Genomic DNA, 21281 nt, shown 5'->3' with positions numbered 1-21281 from the left:
CCCTTAATAAAACTTATTTTCCTTTATTTCCAAAACAGACTATAAATGCTTGAAAAATATTTGTTTCTACATGAGTTTAAAACTTGAACAGAAAACAATAACTGCACTTATAATTTAAAACCATTAAAACAGTATTCATAAGTATGAGATTCCAGAATTTCTTAATGCAAGAATTGGCGCTGACTTATTATTTCCTATTAGCATAGGTACCAGGTTCATCGATGATGTAATTAGAAAACTTTTGAGCATGAAAATAAATTATCAGACCTACATAACAAACGATAATTATGATCCAAATTTATTTTGATTTTAAAAAGTTTAATCTAAAAATGAAAAAAGTATGATTCAGATTATTCAAATTTCAGTCTCTACCATTTACAATGGAATAACAGGCAGGTAAAAAAGAAGCTCTGTTGAAATTTTAGACAAAGAATACCTGGGGAGTTTAAAAAAAAAATCGGGAACATACAGTTACTGATACATTTAAAATGTTAGAAAGCTGGAGGTTCCTTGAAGTTCTATGCAGGAGCATGATAATGCTTTGATTTTTTTTTGCACAATCCTAATTGTTGGGTAACTCCTATCTTAAAGCGGATACCACCATCATTATTTTCATAAATTAAAATGCATTCACCAAGTTTTCTTTGTAAAACCTATTCAGAATAAATATGCATGTGTAACAATTAAAAAACCTAAACTTAAATGGTATTAAAAATAATTCATAAAACACTTCATCGACTAAAAAGCTCAACTTTTGCCACTCCCTTTACTACTTTTTCCGGCAGAGCCAGATTGCGAAGGAACTTGCTCTTTGGCTTCTTCAGCATAAGTCTCCTCAGTATTGTCATTGACTGGAGTTGGTTCTGTTGAGTCGTTTCCAGTGGTTTGAGCTTCCTTGGGTGAAGAATCGTTGGTGATATTGTTCATCTCAATGCTATTACTATTTTGAACAGCCTCTTGAGCCTCAACAGCCAGTTGCCTTCCTCGGCTGATCAAACGTTCCTGAAAACAGAAGCAATAGCCATTGAAGTAATCGGCTCACATTATCGAAGTTTGTTAATACACTTAGAGCAAAGGTGGAAAAATAAACTATATAAGTTATTATGTTTGGATAGTCTGTTCAGAGGCTAGAATATAATATGCAAGTGTCCTTATTATCGTAGTAGGTCCTCATTAGTTCAATTCACCCAGAATATAATATGCAAGTATCCTCATTATCGTAGTTACGCATTAGTTCAATTCACCCGATTCCAATTGTCTCACCTTTTAACATAATTTTGATTCATTATTGTTATTGTTGTACCTAAAGAATGGATCTGATATTTGGAGGTGTTTCCAAACAACATTTTAAAGAAATAACAGAGAGAGATCAACTCCGAAACAATGGAGATCTACTCCGTTAAGAAAAGTGGTGAAAGAGAAAACATGTGATGTAAAAATAATTTATGGGTGCTTAATACATACTTCAATTCATACATTGTCTAGTCATTTAAATGGACATGATGAGGAAAGGTTCATGAGGACATTTAAAAGACTTTTTTAAGATCTGCACGTTGTGCTAAGAACTATTGTGTATGAGTTCTACAGGAATTGATAGCCTCACTAAATTCCTAATCCGTTTTGAATATGAAGATGCTACAATGAAATCTCCTAATACAAAATAATTATATTATAGCAATAAAATCCACCTTAATTGAAATAGGTGTGATTCTTTATTTCTGCATTCCTGGATGGTGTTAGGGTGGTATGTTTTCTGACATTCCTGAACACGTCCAGGTGAAATGGACTGGCATACTCAAGGGGTGGAATGGATTGGCGGAGTCAGCCAGGAACCTTCAGCTGAGAGACTGCTACCCCTTGAGGAGAGGGAGGATGGTAAAGCCTACACCACATAAGTTTATGCACTTCTAGACTGCAACAGAAGATCAGCTGACGCCACTTGTGCATATAAAGTAAACGCAAGAAGCAAGATAGCGGATCTTCTGTCTCAGTCTAAAAGTGTGTTAACTTATTTGGCAAGGACTCTACGAGGCTTTGTAGTCAGGGTCCAAGCCCACTTTGTTGCTGCACACCGAGCATATCTAGTCTCTTGTCTATGGCAGCCAAGTACAGTTGATAGAGACAAGGCAGTAGTTGCGGTGCACACATTTTTATCCACGCTTTATATTCAAGAAAAAGTTACAAATACGATAGAATGAAAATAACAAGATCCACAATGATGAAAATATTTACCAAAATTTGATGAACGGATGCATGAATTGATTCCAGAATTAACCGAGTACTATGCAGTTGATCTCTTGCCAAAGCCATGACAACATCTACAGGACCATCAAGATGGATCATCTAAAAAAAAGGTATTGGATTTAGAAAGTACTATAAACTGAATGAGAGACCTGATTCCTGAACTATAAACTAAGGGCTGCAAACTGCTGCTGGCAGAAAAGTATTCTCATCATTTAAAATTTGATGCCATAGTGGCTGAAGGATTAGGGCTAAAATAATAGACTAATAAAAAAACAGTGTATTTCCCTCGGAAAATACACTAAAAGAGGAATGGCACAATTGAACTGAATGGAATACCTCTGAAACAAAAAGGGGAACTTGATCTTTCATAAAAAAATCTGTACCGCTCTTAGATTGACTCTTTGTTGTGGAACGTTCATTTTTGCATCCACAGTGCCATTGCTTGTATCTTGGGAATCAAGATCAAAACTGAATTTCAATTTTCGAACAATTTTAAATCAGAACTTGGCGGGTAACTTTGAGTAGTTGACTAATGAAAGGGCATCTAGTTTTATGAAAGCAGGTTATTAATGACTAGCAATTTTTGAAAAAATGGAGCTGCCCATTGATTTTTTGAATAGTTCCCTAGCACACACACAGCAGTGATATTGTTTTGTTCAAACACATCCGAACCAGCATCAAGTCTTGGTGAAAACTGCAAGCTTTTGAGTTACTCACCCAAGAGGACAAAAATCTAAAACTGCTATTCAATTCTTACCTAGGCACCATTATTATTTTTATTAATAAACTGCACATTTTTAGAATGTACTTTTAACTCTCAGAAAATTGACTAATACTTATGTGAAACTAAAAAATGAGGTAATAATAACGCAGAGAGCAAAAGTCTTGTTGGTTAAACATTTTGAAAATAATATTTAGGAAGGTTGAGCTTTGAATCTTACATTAGAATAGATTACTTTTAGATACATTGTTTTATGTACTTTTTTGAAGGAAAGGGAGAGAACTTACTGTTTTTGGCATCTGTATTCATGAGTGTTACTTCCAGTTTACTAAAAGAGTTTCAACAAAAAGAAACCTAAAACGAACTAACTTTGGTAGCTGTTAACTTTCAAAACACTTTGACGTTAACAAATTTGCATTCATGTTTGGAGAATATTGCAAGAGGTATCTTGGGAAATAACATAGTATAAAACGTGGAAAATTAAGAATTTCATCCCATCACAGAACCCAACATTCATCAGAATTTCTTTTGCGAGGCTTTTACCATATCAACAATGGGCCTGTTGCAAACTTTTGCTAAAGCAAAACTAAGAGTTGTTCCATATAGATAATGTCTCAAAAATCACGATGAGCCCATCAGCAAACTCTGAAATGCACTCATAACTTCACAATCTGCATGAGAAATTTGCATTTTTTTAAGTTTCCCGCTTCAAAAAGGATACTACAGCACAGGTGAACATTTCGTTAGAGGAGTCGTTCCATTCAATCGCTGCTCAATGTGGCCGACGCTTCCGCGCGCTAGTTGAGGAGAGCACGAGGTCAATCAAGGCAGATATCTATCAACGTCAGAAAAATGTGAATGTAAACACACCGATTGTTATCAGGTGGTTAGCATCATTTTCCCGTCACATGTGTTTTGGCGGATTGGCGTTGGCTATGTTGAATATTGCGTAGTATCCTTGTGAGCAGGGGTTGGATGGAATGATTCCTCTGACAAAATGTTCACCTGTGCCGTGGTATCGTTTTTGAAGCGGGAAGCTAGAAAAAACGCAAATTTCTTATTCAAATTGTGAAATAAGGAGTGCATCTCAGACTTTGTTGATACGCTCATCATGATTTTTGAAACATTTTCTATGAGTAACAACTCTTATTTTTGCCCTAGCAAAAGTTTGCAACAGGCCTATTGAGCATTTGCATAAAAAATTTTACAGAAGCATCCTGGAATGTACCATTTTTTTTCTCTTAAAGAAAAAAGACTTTTCAAAGAAAATTAAGCTCAAATTTTTATTAATGATTCTCCGATGGCGTCTCTGTAGAGAATATAATTGACAAAAAATACTGACCTTTATTAGTGTGCTGCAAAGATCATTAATTTGACGGGAGAGGGTGTAAACTGAGTTGGAGATGGTCTGAGGAATTAGAGCTAACTGTTGTCTTGAGAAGTTGGTGGTATGAACGAATTTGCGAGCTATTTCTCGGGTGATCAGAATGATCAGTTGTTCTATATTCTGCGGAGGCACTTGATTTTCGGGCTCATTTTTACTTAAATATTCCCACAGAGCTCTAGCTTTTTCCATGAATGCTTTCGGGTCTCTTGCTAGCTGTAAAAATAAATAAAGCACATGAAAAATGTAAACTTGTTGCAAGGTTGTAAGAAAAAATAAATCAACTTTTAACTAAGGAAAATTAACTTCATTCCTTCTTTAACTTACGGTTTCATCTCTTCCTTTATTTATACCAGATTTTGTCAATTATTGCATACTAATTTAATGTTTTTTAGTTGCTAGCTGAACATTTATGCAAGCATCTACCTACAAATGACTTCTTGTTATTTTCCTTTATTCACAAAACCTAATTGACGCAAAACAAACTCTGATTTTTCCCCCTTGAAATTTAATTAAATGGACAGAATGCCTTTTCTAATATTTCACTGGTCAAGTATTAGAGATACAGCAATGATTAAGGCACACGCTTCAAAAATTAAATACACCACCACCAACAATGAAAAACCTGTTAAAACACATTTGCTTGCGCACAACATTTCACCTTGATTGCAAATCCTTTAAAGATTAAGTTTCATTCTTGAATTGACAGTAAGTTCTGAAAAATAAAATTTTATCATTCCTGGAACTACATACTTACCAATTTTGTTAGATAGATTAGAGCTTGGAGGGTTTCAGCGCTCTGGTGTTTCAATGCCTTTGCTTCGGCTATTGTACGGCGAGTAAGACGACGTTGAAGTTTACGTGAGAAAACATTAACATGGCTGAGTGCTTTCTGAGGTTTGCTTGCATTTTCCATCATTGGATTGGAATCTACATAAAAATGGAAAATGAAAAAAAAAGGTAATGTCAGAAATTGAAACTTAGACTCCTTATGGTGGGCAACTTTCTTGGGGATATGATCTCTAAATTTGTATCTCTCCTCATTATTCACACAAAAGGTGCAAAGTGCCGAGAGATTCTATGTGCTTTTTATTGAGATTTTGGTCCCTGAATAAAAGCAAAAATCAAGTAAAACACATGAATTCACTGCAAACACTGCTCAATCAAGGCAAACTAATTGAAGTGGGTTACCTCGCGATTTCTATAACTTCCTTCCGAACTGTCTCATTTATTTTGTGGAGCTCGCATTTTTTGTGGTATCTCGGTTGTGACCTCTGTGTCTCAGATCTTTTTTTTTCTCATTGATGACTTTCATTAAAAAATTTGATTGCATCATTAAAAAATTTGAGTGTGCTATTTTCTGCGCCGATAATACAAGTCTATTTTGATCCTTAGTCCCTACTTTTCAGCTTTTGTCAACAGCTGGTCCACACTAACCTTAAGCGACCTGATTTTTGTGGATACTCGGCAGTTAACAGGACATAAAATCACAGGCACCCTGCAGGTCTGCGGTTTAGGGTGACAAAGAGAGTAATAGAGTTAAGTATGACCCAATTTTAGCATAATATGCTTCCTGTAAGAAAGTGGTCTCTTTATTTAGTTACTCCAGTAGTTTTAGGCTCTAACCGAAATGAAATGATATTTTGAAACTCCTCAGTTGCTTACTGCAGATATTTTAGTACAAAGACCATGTTGGGAAGCACTGCAGAGTTTAAGCTAGATACAAAGATTTCAAAACACTAGTATATCCTCTCTCTATTGAATCTTTATTTGAATGAGATAAGGGAGACACATTGGAATGCTACATATTGTGGCGATTTATATTTAACCTAATTTGACGTAATCATGCTAAAAGGAACTATGTTGCATGTTAACCCCTTGCAAATGGTTCCTTTAGGTATAAATAGGCGCGTCCAATTCATGAGGCGGAAGTATTTTAATTTTTGCTTGTTTTCAATTAATAAAAGGTTGGACAGAATAAGCAGCTGATGAATTTTCAATCCCTTACCAGTAGAGGTGGCAGCATCATCTGCATCAGGCAGATACTTATCGACGTACATGTCAGCAACGTCCAAAACAGAATCAATTTTCTCGGCTGCAAAATTGCTGTACTTCACTGCACTGTGCACAGAGACTTGCTTCACAGAATCGGCACGCTTTACAACTGGTCGGACAACATTGTTGCAAACGTAACTTCTGGTTTTATGATACACCTTCAACAAAAAAACAAGAATAAGAAAACTACTTAGAGGGTTTTTCATCAACCTACCCTACAGAAAACATCACCCAAAAAAATAAAATTGTGAGTTGGTTGAGAAAACTTAGAATTTTAGATTTCCCAGTAATGTAGAGAGTAAGACATGGATTCAAGAGATAGCATCATGAGTCTGGACTTGTGCTCTTATTGGAGGCAAAGAAACCCATGTTCAAGGTAACTTGGGTGTCTCCATCCAGGAATTACCATAAGACATATCAAATTTTTTTTTTTTGGGGGGGGGGGGGGAAACCGAGAGAGCAATATTTTTTGAAGCATTTTAGCGTGCATTAGACTTCAATTTCTTGTCATTTTATTTAAATAAGAGAAGTGCAGATTTACAACACATTCCTTAACAGAGGTGATTTCTTTTACACCTTCCAGAAGCATGCAAATCTGCTCAGTTACAAAAGCTGGTGAAATTTCTTTACTTCCTGTAAATTTGACTTACTTATCATTTCCTGATTGCAGGACAACGTTATTGTTGATATTTTGTTGTTGGAAAGCAGTACATGCACTACTTATCTAAAATCGTTTTTTATTTTGATGAAATTATCTAGATCATCATAATTTTTGTGTGAAAAATCTCGCGAACAAGCATTTTTCGTTGTTTAAATTTCTGAAAAACTTTAGATAACAATAAAAATACAATCAATGCAGTGAGTGACTTACTTGCTCTGGGGGGTATTTAACAATTGGAATATTTTGCTCTACAGTGTCTAAGTTTTTGAGAACGAAGGAGTCAACTACAGTGAGCGGATGTTCAAACTTAGAAACAATGGGTTTCGCCAATTCTACTGCAGCTGCGACACTGTTTTCTGCTGAGTCTAGGGTCCAGCCAATGATTCCGTTTAGGTTCTAAAAACATAAAAAAAGAACAGAATTTTAAAGCATTTCTGACGACAGGGACCCTCTCAAGTTGGGTAGCTGCTTTCCAAAGTAGTTAATTTGGAATAGATCACAGAAATGGTTTTCCTCTAGGATTTGGAGAAAAAATAAGGTCGTTTCCATTTTTAGTGGTTGAAAAAGCACCTTACCACTTCAAGAAATATTAGGGTTGCAGGGAAGAACACCAAGGACACCAATATGCTGGCTTAAGGCTACTGGAGCACAGGTCTTTGAGGTGAAATTCATGTATTATGGTAAATGGGCAAGGCTTTTTTTTACTTTTTAACCTGCGTTTTGTTAAAGAACAGTACTATAACAGGTTTAAACCTTAAATTTTATTGCCGACTGACTAATTTGAGTTGCTGTAATGATGAAAACTAAGGCGTTTACTATTTTGAAAAAGTCAGACAATTCTAGTCTTAACTTTTGAGAATTTGATCCTAAAAATTGCCTTAGGTCAATTTTAGGGAGTTACATTTCCCAAATTTCCGTGTGGCAGCATTCTCAGCTATCTTTCGATCTAAAAGATAGTCTTCTACATACTCATAATTCAGTAAAGTTTCTGCTTTTATTAGTTTCTGACCCTGATGAGAAATGTTTCATGAATCTGGAAACATTCAGTTCCCGCCTAGCCTGCCTTTTTTTTTGGAGGTACTTAGGCTATGAATAGAAATCAGACTTTGATTTCCGATTAGGTAGAGGGGAAGTAAGATAATTAAAAGCAAAAAAGCTCATACTCGTACCTTCACTTTAGAGTAGTAAAAGTTGGCACAGTTGTAACCACTTTCAACGACAGGATAACTGGCAACCCTCTCAACTGATTTCAAGAATGGGAGTTCGTCTCTCTTCTCTGCAATGACAGTCATTTTAGATGCTGGAATGAAAATAAAATATCAAAATTAAATATTCGGCAAGTCAATGAGAAGATAAATTGCAAAAGAAAAAACAAAACAAAACGAATTGATTAGAGTTCTGGTGAAACTCCCAAACCATTTACCTCGTTTGCGGATTTTAAAAAACTCCGCTCCCATTTCATTTTTTGAAGGGGAACAAATTAACGTTATTTCTTTCAGTTTTCCTTTCCATAGAATTTTCCTCGCGCAGAAAAGAAAAATAACGGAAGTTTTCAAAATTAATGTTTAGTATTTTTCCATTTGGAAAATAAATTATGACAGGAAATCAGCAACGTCGCAAACAGAGATACGTGGTCTGATAGTTTCACCGTCGATATTGGTTTTTTTTTTCTTTTGAAAAAGCTTAGAGAATGCACCATTGCCATGAGTGGAACTACATGTTCGTTTTAGAGGGCGTGAGTAACACGTTACCGCACAATCATTGTGAATAAACATTAATTCCGCGAACCAATGTTAAAACATTTTCTGGAAAATGCATTTTTGGCGACGCTGCTGAGATGCTATCCTAAACGGCTCCCGAAGTCCGAGGATTGTAATTAGGGTTGACGCGATCGTGCATGGTACGTGGGCGTTTCTTTAGCGGGAATATACTGCCGTGTTAAGGAAGAACGCCGTATGAACCTTCATGCGTTGCCAAATTACCTTCGGTAAGTCACAAATTTTCGGGAAAATTTGTTAAGATTTTTCCTCCAATTTTTCCGATAATTTCGTTCTCAATTTCACCTAAAGTTCCTGAAAATTTCAAGGAGAAATATTCATAACTTCTTCAAAAATAACTATTTTCTGAGAGGAAATTTGGCAACTCTAGAATGTTCATACGGCGTTTTTCCTTAGCACGGCAGTATAATGGTTGCACCGAGATGCTGCTGTGTTAAGGAAAGCCAGAGCGCCTGCAATTTTGTGTGCATGCAACACGGGCATCCCTTAAGCACGAATAGTTGCAGCCAAGCACGGCGCTCGGATAGACCCGAAGCCTTTTCAATTTTTACCGCTTGTCATAACGGAATAAGTTACGTCATTGCATCAGCTCGACGTCTTCGTACGAAAAAATGGCGATTGAATATTTAATTTGACGGGGGAAAAAAGAAGGAAAAAACGGAGGCGGAAAAGAAGATGGGAAAAACGATGAAATAAAGACTAGTTTTTGCGACAGTTACTCATCTTATATTCATCTTATATTCTATTTTAAGAGATCTGATTTGATCTGCGATTTCTCATTTTACCTTCGTTTTAATTTCCTCACTCCATTTAATTGAACACTTGTATACGTCGTGCCGTGTTAATAATATATTCTGTAGTGACAGCGTTGCTAAATAAGTAATGCTCTTAGGGTTGGGTTTGCGGAATTAAGTAATGCCTACTCGCGAAGATTTCGCGGAAACTTTATCAGCGGGAATTGTCCGTGGAATCGTCCATCGTTTCCCACACGAAGAAACGTAACTCCATTCAAATGTTGCAAAACTGACTCTTAAAATTCAGTTTTTTACAAGAATGTACATGTGTAATGTTTGACCATTTCCTTGGTTTTTACATGAGATCAGAAGAACAATCGGTGAAATTTGCAGTTAGAGATGCCGAAGATTCTCCAGGAAAAATTCAATTTGCGAGGGGAAATTTGGCAATATTAAAAGATAGTTTCAGGGCCCGGTTCTGTTTCATTCTGGTTGCGGTTCAACTCCTGAACTAAATCACTGGGTACCAAAGACATAAAGACGGAGGGCTAAAAGCAAAAAATGAAGCTTCTTTTCAACCACCTCTACGATTGGCTAGAGGATTGGCGGCGAAATCGGGACAAGTTTGAAATTCAAATGTAGGGCGGGAACTAAATAAAATTGCGGAAACAAAGTATTTTAGGTTGATTTTTGCCCAAATTCAGGTACAAACTCATATTTTTTTAACTCTAGGTTAGTTTCCGTCCGTCGTCGACCGATTAATTTCATTTGGGAGTAACGTTGATCTAGAACTGTAACGGCCTGTTTGAACCTGCAGAACCACCATGAGCAGAAGAAAAACTAACTTTATCTGAGATTACTGCCTGTTACCGAGCAAAAGTAGGTGTATTATGTTAGGACGCAGACCGAACTTTCTTAGTATATTCGTTTTAGGAATTTAAAATACGTTTCGAAGAAGAAATGTGCAAAAATCAAGAGGACAAGTTCAAATCAAATTTCCGTTTGCCGCCATGGATTCCCGCTCTCATTTACACACTCACACAAGCGCGCAGCGCCGAACCTAGCTTCACTTTTTCCCCGTGCTTTTAGATACGAGCGCTCCGTCTTTATGTCTTTGCTGGGTACCTCGGAAACAAGAACACACCTCTTAAATTTGAACCAAAGGTTAGGATTTCTAGCCTCTGAATGTCGCCATCAGAGCCAACAATTTTTCTAAGGCTAAGGTGCATTTCTTGTGATAGCACTAGAAGTTTTTCTTTGTGAGGGCCCAAGAAGCGTTAGAGCAGGCCCTTTTAGGCTCATTCTACACCACAGCGTGCGCGCAGTGCAGTCAAGCTTTCTTCCAGGACACCCCTGAAAAAGCTTAAATTTTTACTAGTAAATGGTACTTTTATTGGCGAACTATTAGGTATTTCTAACTGAAAATATCACTGATTTTTCAATCTGAGCATACGCAAAAATCAGCAAATATTCGGCCAGGAATAGTACAGCCATATGCTTCAAAGAATTGAATGGTTTGAGTCAATTTTGCAACCTTGGAATGGAATTACGTTCCTCCGCCTGGAAAGCGAGGATTATTTGATACAATTTTTTATTTGACGTTTTCCGGTTTCCCATGCCTGCAAACGCCCTGCTTACGTAATACTTAATATGATCCCTATGACCCTTATGCACTATCTTGTACATACGGGCTGTTGCCGAATTTACCGTCTGGAAAACACGGGATTGAAAACATCTCACGAAAACGTGACGGGCTTGAAAAAATAGCACTGTCAGAAAAAGGAAAAACTGCAAACTTATAATTTTCGCCGGGTCACTTTTATCTGACTTTTTCATGACCGACCGTGTCATTGCCGGTAATTTTTTCGGAACATTTGGGAGTGTTATCAGCATACGACCTCGGCTAGGACCTAAAAGTTCGGAATACTACTGACGTGCGCCTATCTGATATTCTATTATTATCTGAAGAAACTAGATGATGCCCAACAGAATGGCGCAAATCAACATTTATCATGATAATTTTGTGGAGAGAGGGGTTGGTGATCAGACGTCTTTCGATTTGGAAAAAAAAAATTACTTAATTTTGACGTATGGGACTCTCGCTCGATTTGATGACTCAGTGGCTAACACTGCCGTTCTAAAGAAAAACGCCATAAGAAAATTCGAGAGTTGCCAAATTTCTCCGGATAAAACATATATCTCTTAGAAAAGTTATGCATGTTTTTCCGTGAAATTTTCAAATAGTTTAGATCAAATTTCAAACAAAATTATATGGAAAAAAATGTTGAAAAAAGATATTCAAAAATTTACGAGTAACTTCGGTTTTCTTTTAAATGAAATCTGGCAATGTTTAAAGGCTCATACGGTGTTTTTCCTAAGTAGGGTAGAACAGGGCCACTTCCACGATTATTACACGACGATTGACACCATCAATCTATAGCTTATAGAGATGACCTTTGGAAAATAACGTGAGTAGGTAATTCGAGTAAACAGATAAAATTTCATTCGGTCACAAGTCAAAGACTCGTGATTTCTAGTAATCAAGTTAAACATTAAACATGAATTTGGAAGGTGGCGCGGCGGGCCTGAAACCTAATTCTTTTGAATCGCAACTGTGCTTACGATTTTTTGTTCGCCATTAAGTACAGGAGTTAAGACTAGTTCAGAAGAGTGGCCACGAACGCATCCAAGAAAATGGACATTTTCTCCCCAAAAGATCATTTTCTGCGATTTTTGGGAACTTTTTTAAAACCTTCGGACCGCGTTAAACAGAAATGAACCAAACCACATCAGCTAATTCCAAATTTAATTGAGTTTTTAATTTTTTTACATGAAAACGGTTCTGCGAATTTTTGTGTAAATTTTAATAAATTTGCTACATAGTACGAAGCAAATTCATAAAAAAATTTCAAAGGCATCTGCACCAAAATTTTCTTGTACAAAATTAAATTGCCAAGTTTTTGACAATGGCTGATGTGCCTTGGTTCCTTTCTGCTAAACGCGGTTAAAATAAGGGGGGGCATGAGGAATAATTGAAGATTTCAATCCAAAATTTCAAACCTTAAAGAGTCACAGTGCCCACCCCCAGTGCTAAATTTAGGAAAATCAAATCACATAGGTAGTGGGGAACTGTATTCTACATGATTTGATGAAAATGGGCAAACTTGTATCTAAATCTTCACTTAACTTCTTCACTAGCCGCACTTGCGGTGAGTTATCGTCGAAAATGTGATGTCAGTGACTTAATGAGTTACTTAGTTGTGCTCGCATGAAGTTCGCGTGCTCTCCGTAAAATTAAAAAAATATATGCCCGCTCATAATCTTATTCTCACGATCTAACCTCAAGAGAGTCACCGTTTATTAATTATTGAAAGAACCGTGGATTTGACGAAGATTACTGTTGGCAAACAACCGCGGCATCGACCGCATTAGCACTCATTAACAAGGTGTTTTTAAAACACATGAGCCACTTTAAATACTTTGCGAAGGTTTTGACTTTTGACTTTCAGTTGGACTTCATTTTGCAATTAGGAACTACCATTTCTCGCTCATCCTTCAAAACACTTATGTGCATAGGGGAATTAATGGTACTTACGTTGTTCCTAAATTGAGCCAGAAATTGTAGTTCCTAATTGCAAAATGTGGTCCAGTTTGTATGCGGTCACGGGCTTTCCGAAAAATGTGCGACTCAATTCTTGAGACATTTTTTGTCTCTTCTTCCCGATAAAGTAAAAAAAAAAAAAATTCCCGATCGTAAACTTTTTTTAAAAAATTGAACACTGGGCCCCGATTACAGCAGACGCCACCCAAGGCGTGCATGTGTGTAGATATTTTGATACGCCAGCGATCTTTTCCGCCCTGATAAAAAAAAGAGGGAGCACCGGCATTTCTTTCCGTAACTTTGATTCAGATATTCTACCGTGGCAAAAAACCCGCGGCATGAACATTTGGAGGTTGCCAAAATTCTCCTGACAAAATATTTACTCTCCAAAGGAATCAGGTACAGCTACTTTCTCTTTTTTTTGAAATTTGTAGAGGGAAAAAATCAAGGAAAATATACACGAATCATTAAGATAATTTAGGATTTATCAGCGGAAACTTGGCAACCTCTTGATGTTCATGTAACATTTTTTTTTCAGCATGGCAGCGTTGTGGTCTGTGTCATTAATCAATGAGCGGACTGCATGCCGCCACTGGGCATATACCTGTATACAGGGTCTTCCGAAAGGCCGGCTCCGCATTGAATACTTATTGCTGGTGCACTTACAGGGTGTCTACTAAAACAGGTTAGCCAAAAATCAGTACTTTTACAGTACATTTCCAAGGAATTCAGTACCTCCTTAACAGAAAAATTCAGTACTTTTTCAGTACCTCCAATTGACGAAATTCGAAAAATTTCAAAAATTGTAGTTTCTCGCTCAAATTGCGACAGAAATAACAAAAAAATGAAAAAAATTCTGGACCTTCTAACGAAATTTCCGCACTTTTTCGGTACTTCCGGGCCGCCCTTAAAAAATCAGTACTACTTCCGGACTTGTAGACCCTGACTTACGAACACGAAAATCTTGGATTATTCGACTCGCGGCAATTGGACCCATTTTGCTCCTACCGAAAAATTCGGGACAGACCAGATTCAAACTTTTTCAATGGTACCCCCATTTTCTTTAATAAACGATAAGAAAGAGCTTGAAAAAAAAAGAAGAAAAAAAATCTTCGACGCATCAATTAAAAAAAAATTGGACTTAGAGATTTTATGCCTTGAATTTTCAAAACTGACCGACTGAAAATGACGATGCGAAAGTATCGCACGCCACACAGTGGATCGAGTCAAGGAGGTCGGACATGAATTTTTGTACCTACTAAAACTGCAACTTTGGATGTGGATTGCATTTTGCAAAAAGGAACCAGGAGCATTGCAATATGTTGCTAAGAGTGTTCGACTTCTTTTGTCTTAGAAGAAAAACCTAATTACCCATTAACAGTTTCTATTTCACTCGCTGAAAACTGTGAATCTAAGTCAAAAATTGTCATATAATTTCATATTTTTTCATGATTTCAGTTATTTCACTGCAGAGGATGAATTTGCTCAATCTTAGCATCATTGCAATGCTCCTGGTTCCTTTTTGCAAAATGCAATCCATGTTTATTTCATGAGATTTTAAAGTTTGAGGGGTGCGTCCTCAAGTAAATTTTACGAGAAAACCAATCTATGTTTTGTAATAATACAGTTATGAGCTTTCAAAGTTTCCAAATTTTGTCAGACATCCTTTATTAACTTGTTCCATTGCGCGCCAGTTCAACCGCGCCAAAAACCCCGATGAATCACCTTAATTTTTCTACGGGGGTGCAGCAAATTTTCCCCTCTTAAGTCACCCTGCTGGGGTGCTGCGAATTCGAGTTTCCTAACGAGAGTTAAGTACTGGACCAGGCACGCGTGCGGATGACCATAACGTTGATCATCCTAGTAAAAGTAAAGTTGCTGAGTCATCCGACATAACCTTCGCGCTTTCAGCTTTTGAAACGTCATTAGGAGGAAAAATTCAAAGGGCATTCTGCACGCGGGACATTAGTCCAGGCATTATAGGAAAAATAGAAAAAAAAATTTATATATAAGGTTTTATGTGCCCAAATTGTTCATTGGGGTGCCAGGGACTCCCAGCAAAAAGTCCCCAAGAATCCCCTGTACGCTCGACCCCCCGCCCCCCCAAAACCCCCAAAAAATCGACCTTTCCTCGGTTTTTCGTAAATATCTCAAAAAGAATTGGTTTTAGCGAAAAATGAGTTATCTAGTGAATAAAAGTTCATAAAATTTCCAATAAAAATGACTTCTATGAATTTTTTTGTAAAACGACTTTGAACCCCTCAAAATGGCCGCCGAAAAAACGGGCATTTACGGAAATTTCAGTTTTTTCCCGAAAATGCCCATTTTTCTTTGAAACGGCTGCTCTCATGTAAAAGTTAATGGCGGATTCTGAAAGAGCGTTGAATTTCACATCAGAAATGATTAACATCGATCATTTTAGACTCACAGTCGATCTACGGAAATACGATATATCGAAGCTCTTCCGCCCGGGCCTAACAAATCAAGTACTGGGTAGTTACTCATTTAAGTTTACGGTTCTGCTGGAGCAAGGAAGCGTTCAATTATCGCGTAATGCATCTGAAGAGGGAGGAGAGTCGGGATTCTCCCATCCAGAAAACAGAAATTGTGCATTGAGAGTTGGGGGGGGGGGGGGGGCTGAAAAATAGAAATAGAGCATTACTTTATAATTAAATGATTCCTCTTTTTCACTTCGATTTGTCTCTAGTAAAGCAATAAAACACATTTTTAAATGTTCACTTTTTCACTTCGATACCTCCAGCTCCAGTGCAGATGGTTGTAAGCGGGGGGGGGGGGGGACTCAGATTTTTTGAATGATTATCTTTTTAAGCGTAAGGTGTTCATGTACTACTTTGAGCTTGAATAGAGTCAATTATAAAACCGTGCTAAAGAACAAATGATCAGTATATTAATCACAAATAATATTTTCGATTTGTTTCACTTAATAATCATTGTAAAGCAGTGTATTCTAATTAATTACAATTACTTATTCGAGAGCAAGTGGTTGCCCAATAACTTTTTTGAAGGAATGTCCAGCTGTAAAACTTAGAGAAAAGTCTTAAAATAATCGTCGTCTTTTTGGCCTAAGTGCGTAATTGCTTACAACTTTTTCTCTCTTCTTTTCCATCTCTTTTTCTTGTTTATCTTCTTCTCCTTCTTCTTCCGCCTTATTGCCGCTCAATTCTAGTGTTGCCCTCGCGTCATCCATATTGACCTTTTCTTCTTCTTCTTACTCGTCTGTATTAAGCACAAGCGAGTTATCACACGAGATGCCGTTGCAATGCAAGCAAACGTTTGAACATTTCAGGCCTGTTTTTCTACAACCGCACGATTTTCTGCAACCCTTAACACAGCCACAGAAAATTGCGTCCAAAACTTGTTTAGGTGCAGGCCCTAAAGTGGTTCGTACAGGAGTAAGCTGCGGATCCAATTTCCACCCCCAATTTAAAGGCGAGAGTGCATTACCGAGCCACGTTTGAATTTGAAGGAATGCTCTAAAACCGTGCAATTTGGCGGCATCTTCTGTCGGCGGTAGAATTTCGAGACTACTTGTTTTAGCCGTGACTGCACCTTTTTTAAACCTGATGAAACGATGTTCGTTCAAACTTTCGATATTTTTATTTGCATGATAAAGTCCGATATATATTAATCGGACGCTGCCTATTAATAATATGATAATAAATATGCAGATATATAATATGCTTGGAATAAGAATGACACAGCCACAACGCGGATCGAGGGTGGAAGTCCGTGCAACTGCTAGAGATCAGTTCTCGAACTAATCGCAAATCGCAAAACATAGGAAGGAGCCCGACGAGATAAATTCGATGGGGGGCAACGAGAGGCAAAAGGGGAATTTTTATGAAACCGAAGCCCCTGAACGAGCTACATATAAGCCCCCCGAGTTCTAGATAAGAAGGGCTCGTCCAGTGTTGCTAGGTATTATGTCCCTCCACTCCTCGGGCCATGTATTTCAGCATTAATCATTTTTCTGTCATTTGGCAGCTACGATTCCTCCAAAATGCGACAATGCGAAGACAAAACAAAAAACGTGGCCTCATCTTTTCACATCGACGTCTTCGCAGGCTTGGACCATGCTTATCTTTCCTGTATGTTAAACCGTTGCGCGGCTAAGCGGAGGAAGGGTAATGGGTGACATCCCCCCCCCCCCCCACAATCACTACTCCATTCCCTTCGATAATGGCCTTAAAAAGGAGTAAAAGGCTAATACAAACGACCCCCGAGTGAAAAAAGTATGACTTTAGTGTCATTAGAACCCCGGCCGCAAATGTTTAACTACCTAGTACTCGATTTGTTAGGCCCGGGCGGAAGAGCTTCGATATATCGTATTTCCGTAGATCGACTGTGAGTCTAAAATGATCGATGTTAATCATTTCTGATGTGAAATTCAACGCTCTTTCAGAATCCGCCATTAACTTTTACATGAGAGCAGCCGTTTCAAAGAAAAATGGGCATTTTCGGGAAAAAACTGAAATTTCCGTAAATGCCCGTTTTTTCGGCGGCCATTTTGAGGGGTTCAAAGTCGTTTTACAAAAAAATTCATAGAAGTCATTTTTATTGGAAATTTTATGAACTTCTATTCACTAGATAACTCATTTTTCGCTAAAACCAATTCTTTTTGAGATATTTACGAAAAACCGAGGAAAGGTCGATTTTTTGGGGGTTTTGGGGGGGCGGGGGGGTCGAGCGTACAGGGGATTCTTGGGGACTTTTTGCTGGGAGTCCCTGGCACCCCAATGAACAACTTGGGCACATAAAACCTTATATATAAATTTTTTTTTCTAATCGCCGATTTTTGATCTAATATGCCTGGACTACATTGCCTAATTTACGAAAAATACATGCGGCTGGGCCACCTCTGACAAAGCTGCAAGGTTCATTGCGGAATGCACACGGCACGGCTTACGTTACTTCTGAGCTCTCCAGGTCTAGGTAATCACGTGCTTACATCATGATGCCCCGACGAGCCGGAAATTTGAGGGGGGGGGGGGGGGGGCAAAGGCATCTCTCATGGACAGAAATAGATACTTTTTCTCTGTTTTTTTTTTGGATGAAGGATGGTATGGGATGGTTAAAAAACCATTTAAAATGCCTCTTAGAAACTTGACAAGTAGATTTACATCCGATTCAGTGTGCGAAACTTACGTTAGAGTTTCAGAAGCCATGTAGCCCATCAAGCTCAATTTTTTGGGGCTATTGAAGATTTTTTAGGGGCCAAATTGCCTTTTAGCCTATATATCACGGCGCATTTAATGAGAAGTTGGACGCAAGATGTTTTGGTTACAGAACTAGTAGCTGTAACTTGTAACTTTCGAAAAATCATCAAAAAGAAACATTAGGATTTTTTGGGGGGAGGGGGGCACTTTTTAGGGGCCACGTTGGCGCAGAACTTTTATTTTCTAGGCGCCACGACCAATTTCTTAGGCGCATTAGGCGCGTTGGCACCCCTGGGTTTCAAACACCGATCCGATTTGAAAATTTTCTTGGGGCATGACCCACCCTAGTCCATAGACGGATCTAAGGAGGGTGGGGGTATGTCCCCCGTTCGCCCGAAAAAAGAAGGGGAAAAAAGAAGGAAGAAAAAGAAAGACGCTTACATTTGGTAATTATTTTAGACGAAATTGACCCAAATATCAGGTGCCCTACAAATTGAAAAAGTTGGGGGAGGCTTCGAGACCCCCCTCGTGCCCACCCCCATTCGAGGTGTTTCTATTCGTTTCTGCTCTGATCCCTAAAGACGCCTTTGAAATCATCATACTCCACTCTCTTAGGAATATTTGAAACATTGAGCCTCTACTCTTGAGAATTCAAAAACGGATGTGCGGGAGGCATGGCTATATCCACTACATTCTTCCAGGAGGCAGACTACTTGTGCCACTGAATGCATTCACATAAAAACTTGCATGACTAGGCAACAGGATAGACAGTCCAACCTCCAACAACTGCACTCAATTTTGCATGCAAGCTACTGGAGGTAATTACCTAAGTGGTTGCCTACTTTGGAGAGATCCAATTATCTTGCATTAAAACAGAAATTGCAGACAAAGCTCGAGCTTTGAAAAAAGTATGATAACTACTGTGAAATGCCAATATAAAATTTACATAATTTTTTCCTTCAAATTTGTTCTGGGTACATGAAAGCTTTTCAGTTGTTTCCCTCTTGAAAAAGTTGTTTACCTGTTGAAAATATTAAACCAATTGAAAATGTCAACATTAACTGTTACAAATATTTTCAAATTTAAAACAAAATTGTTTCAATACATTCTCCTTCATTATCTGGAAATTTTTCATATTCTCCAAAGAATGTAGAAACACTTTCAGCCATGCACTAGACTTTGCATTTCAAAATTGTCTGCAGCCCGGGCCAAAATATTGTAGGCAACATCTTTGTGTTTGAGCTATTGTGCTTACTTAGGTAATTCTGTTTGTTTTTTTTGTTTTGTTCTTTCATTTTCAAGAGTTACCATTCTATTATGTGCTTTAATGGAACTTGCAGTAATGAAAGTATCAAAACAAGTAAAGACAACTTTTTTAGAAATACTAAAAGGTTTTTGACTTAATTGTTTGATAGTCCAGCGGATTAAAGATACACCCATATTAAAGCTGATGAGAATAAAACAAGGGGAAAAAATGTTGTGAATTCAAATTCTCAGAAGCACTAAAACTACGACATTCAATTCAAAGCTGACAAAGGTAAGAAAAAGATACAAGTGTACACTGATTAAAATAATAAGTAAGTGCACCAATTAGGTAATTTTTTGAAATACCCAGATATCAATTGCCAGAAGGTCTGGCTGACTTCAAGGGTGCGACGAAAGATCCATTAGGTATATTGATCTTGTACTTGCACACAATCAGTTTCAATATAAAAGGGTAAAAGATGGCAAATCTTCAAATCTGTCACACTGTGAAAAAAGTCTGCTGACTATGTTGGTGAGAACGCAATGTTGGCGCTAAAGTCACTTGTAATCTCAAATCCTTACTAGTTAAAAAACCGTAAGCCTCAGTATATAAATGTTCTTCAGCTTTTGCGGCAAGCAATTGCATTTGCAGAAATGATTACAAGCAGCAAGTGCATAGGTAGGTAACTACGGTGAAAGTAAATACAACATGGCAGGGAAAAATAAACAGTATTGTGGGTTGTTCTGACAGTTTGGTGGTTCTAGAACAATGGAGAAAAAGACTGATAAGAACTGGTCTGGGAATTCGATGATCACAGGAAACTTATATTGTACCATGAGAAGGAAGAAAGGTGCTATTGCGGAAACTATCTGGAAAAACTCCTTCAGTTACAAACATGCGACTGGAGAAGTTAGTGCATAGGCTTAGAGCAAGATAGGTATGCAGCATGTGATGTAGAATGCCACAGTGATCCAGCCATTGGAGCAAGATAAGAGCACATGGAAAAAAATAGTAAGTAAAGAGGGTTTGGAAGACAAAAGCTTTCTGAACACCTCAAATGAAACTTATTTGATTAGAGCTGACTTTAAATTGAGGACAAAGGAAATGTGGTGACATGCGGAGGGTCCGCAAATGAACAATGGAAAGCAACATGAGGAGAACCCGGTCTCTGAAGCTGGTCCATCAATCTTGTCAAGACGGCTGGGTAATAGTGGAAAGTATGCACTCTGAAGGATACAATTACGGTTGGAAATAATCAGAGGGGAGGTTTCACTAATTTAAATAAGATATTTGAGTTATTCCTTACCTGAGTAAATAAGATCCACGAATGAGGAGTCCTAGGAAGATTAGATAGGGCGATTGGTGAGGTTCCAGAGCGTGAGCAATTGATAAGTTATATGTGCTTGCCGTGACAACTACGATTGCACCACTGATGAAAGGAGCGGATGATAATCAGTCTCTCAGTGTTCAGCCTGACTCATCCCGCGTGCGGCATTCGCGTAATCCAATTAATGGCCCGGAGCGACGGATTGCGGACGTTGAGGGTGATGGAAGATCAAATACTTTTACTTACTGGTCGATCGGAAATCACGATCACTGCCGGTTCCCCAGATAGATGACACCTGCCACGAGATAAATCGTTATCAAGTAACGTGATAATTTAAATACGCGATATGCCAC

General features: G+C 37.9%; 1 protein-coding gene across 1 annotated transcript; it reads right to left on the bottom strand.

The window, feature by feature from the left end:
- Nucleotides 1–7: 7 nt before the first annotated feature.
- LOC109037350 (lipid storage droplets surface-binding protein 1) lies at nt 8–21245 on the bottom strand. Its single transcript, XM_019051950.2, has 8 exons — nt 20908–21245; nt 8235–8365; nt 7276–7461; nt 6358–6562; nt 5107–5279; nt 4308–4565; nt 2233–2343; nt 8–1002 (listed from the first exon to the last, which is right to left on the bottom strand). Exons 2-8 carry the CDS (start codon nt 8355–8357, stop codon nt 748–750), a joined length of 1311 nt encoding a protein of 436 aa, XP_018907495.2. The 5' UTR covers nt 8358–8365; nt 20908–21245; the 3' UTR covers nt 8–747.
- Between the last annotated feature and the right edge of the window lie 36 nt (nt 21246–21281).

This window comes from Bemisia tabaci, chromosome 5 (assembly GCF_918797505.1).
Source record: "Bemisia tabaci chromosome 5, PGI_BMITA_v3".
Classification (NCBI taxonomy): domain Eukaryota; kingdom Metazoa; phylum Arthropoda; class Insecta; order Hemiptera; family Aleyrodidae; genus Bemisia; species Bemisia tabaci.
This window is presented reverse-complemented; position numbering and strand designations above follow the sequence as displayed.

Coding starts and splice junctions, on each gene's coding strand:
- LOC109037350 (XM_019051950.2), bottom strand. CDS start 8,357: ATGACTGTCATTGCAGAGAAGAGAGACGAACTCCCATTCTTGAAATCA. Junction 6,563..7,275: donor TTAAATACCCCCCAGAGCAA/GTAAGTCACTCA, acceptor TTTTTGTTGAAG/GTGTATCATAAAACCAGAAG. Junction 1,003..2,232: donor CATCCGTTCATCAAATTTTG/GTAAATATTTTC, acceptor TTCTGTTTTCAG/GAACGTTTGATCAGCCGAGG.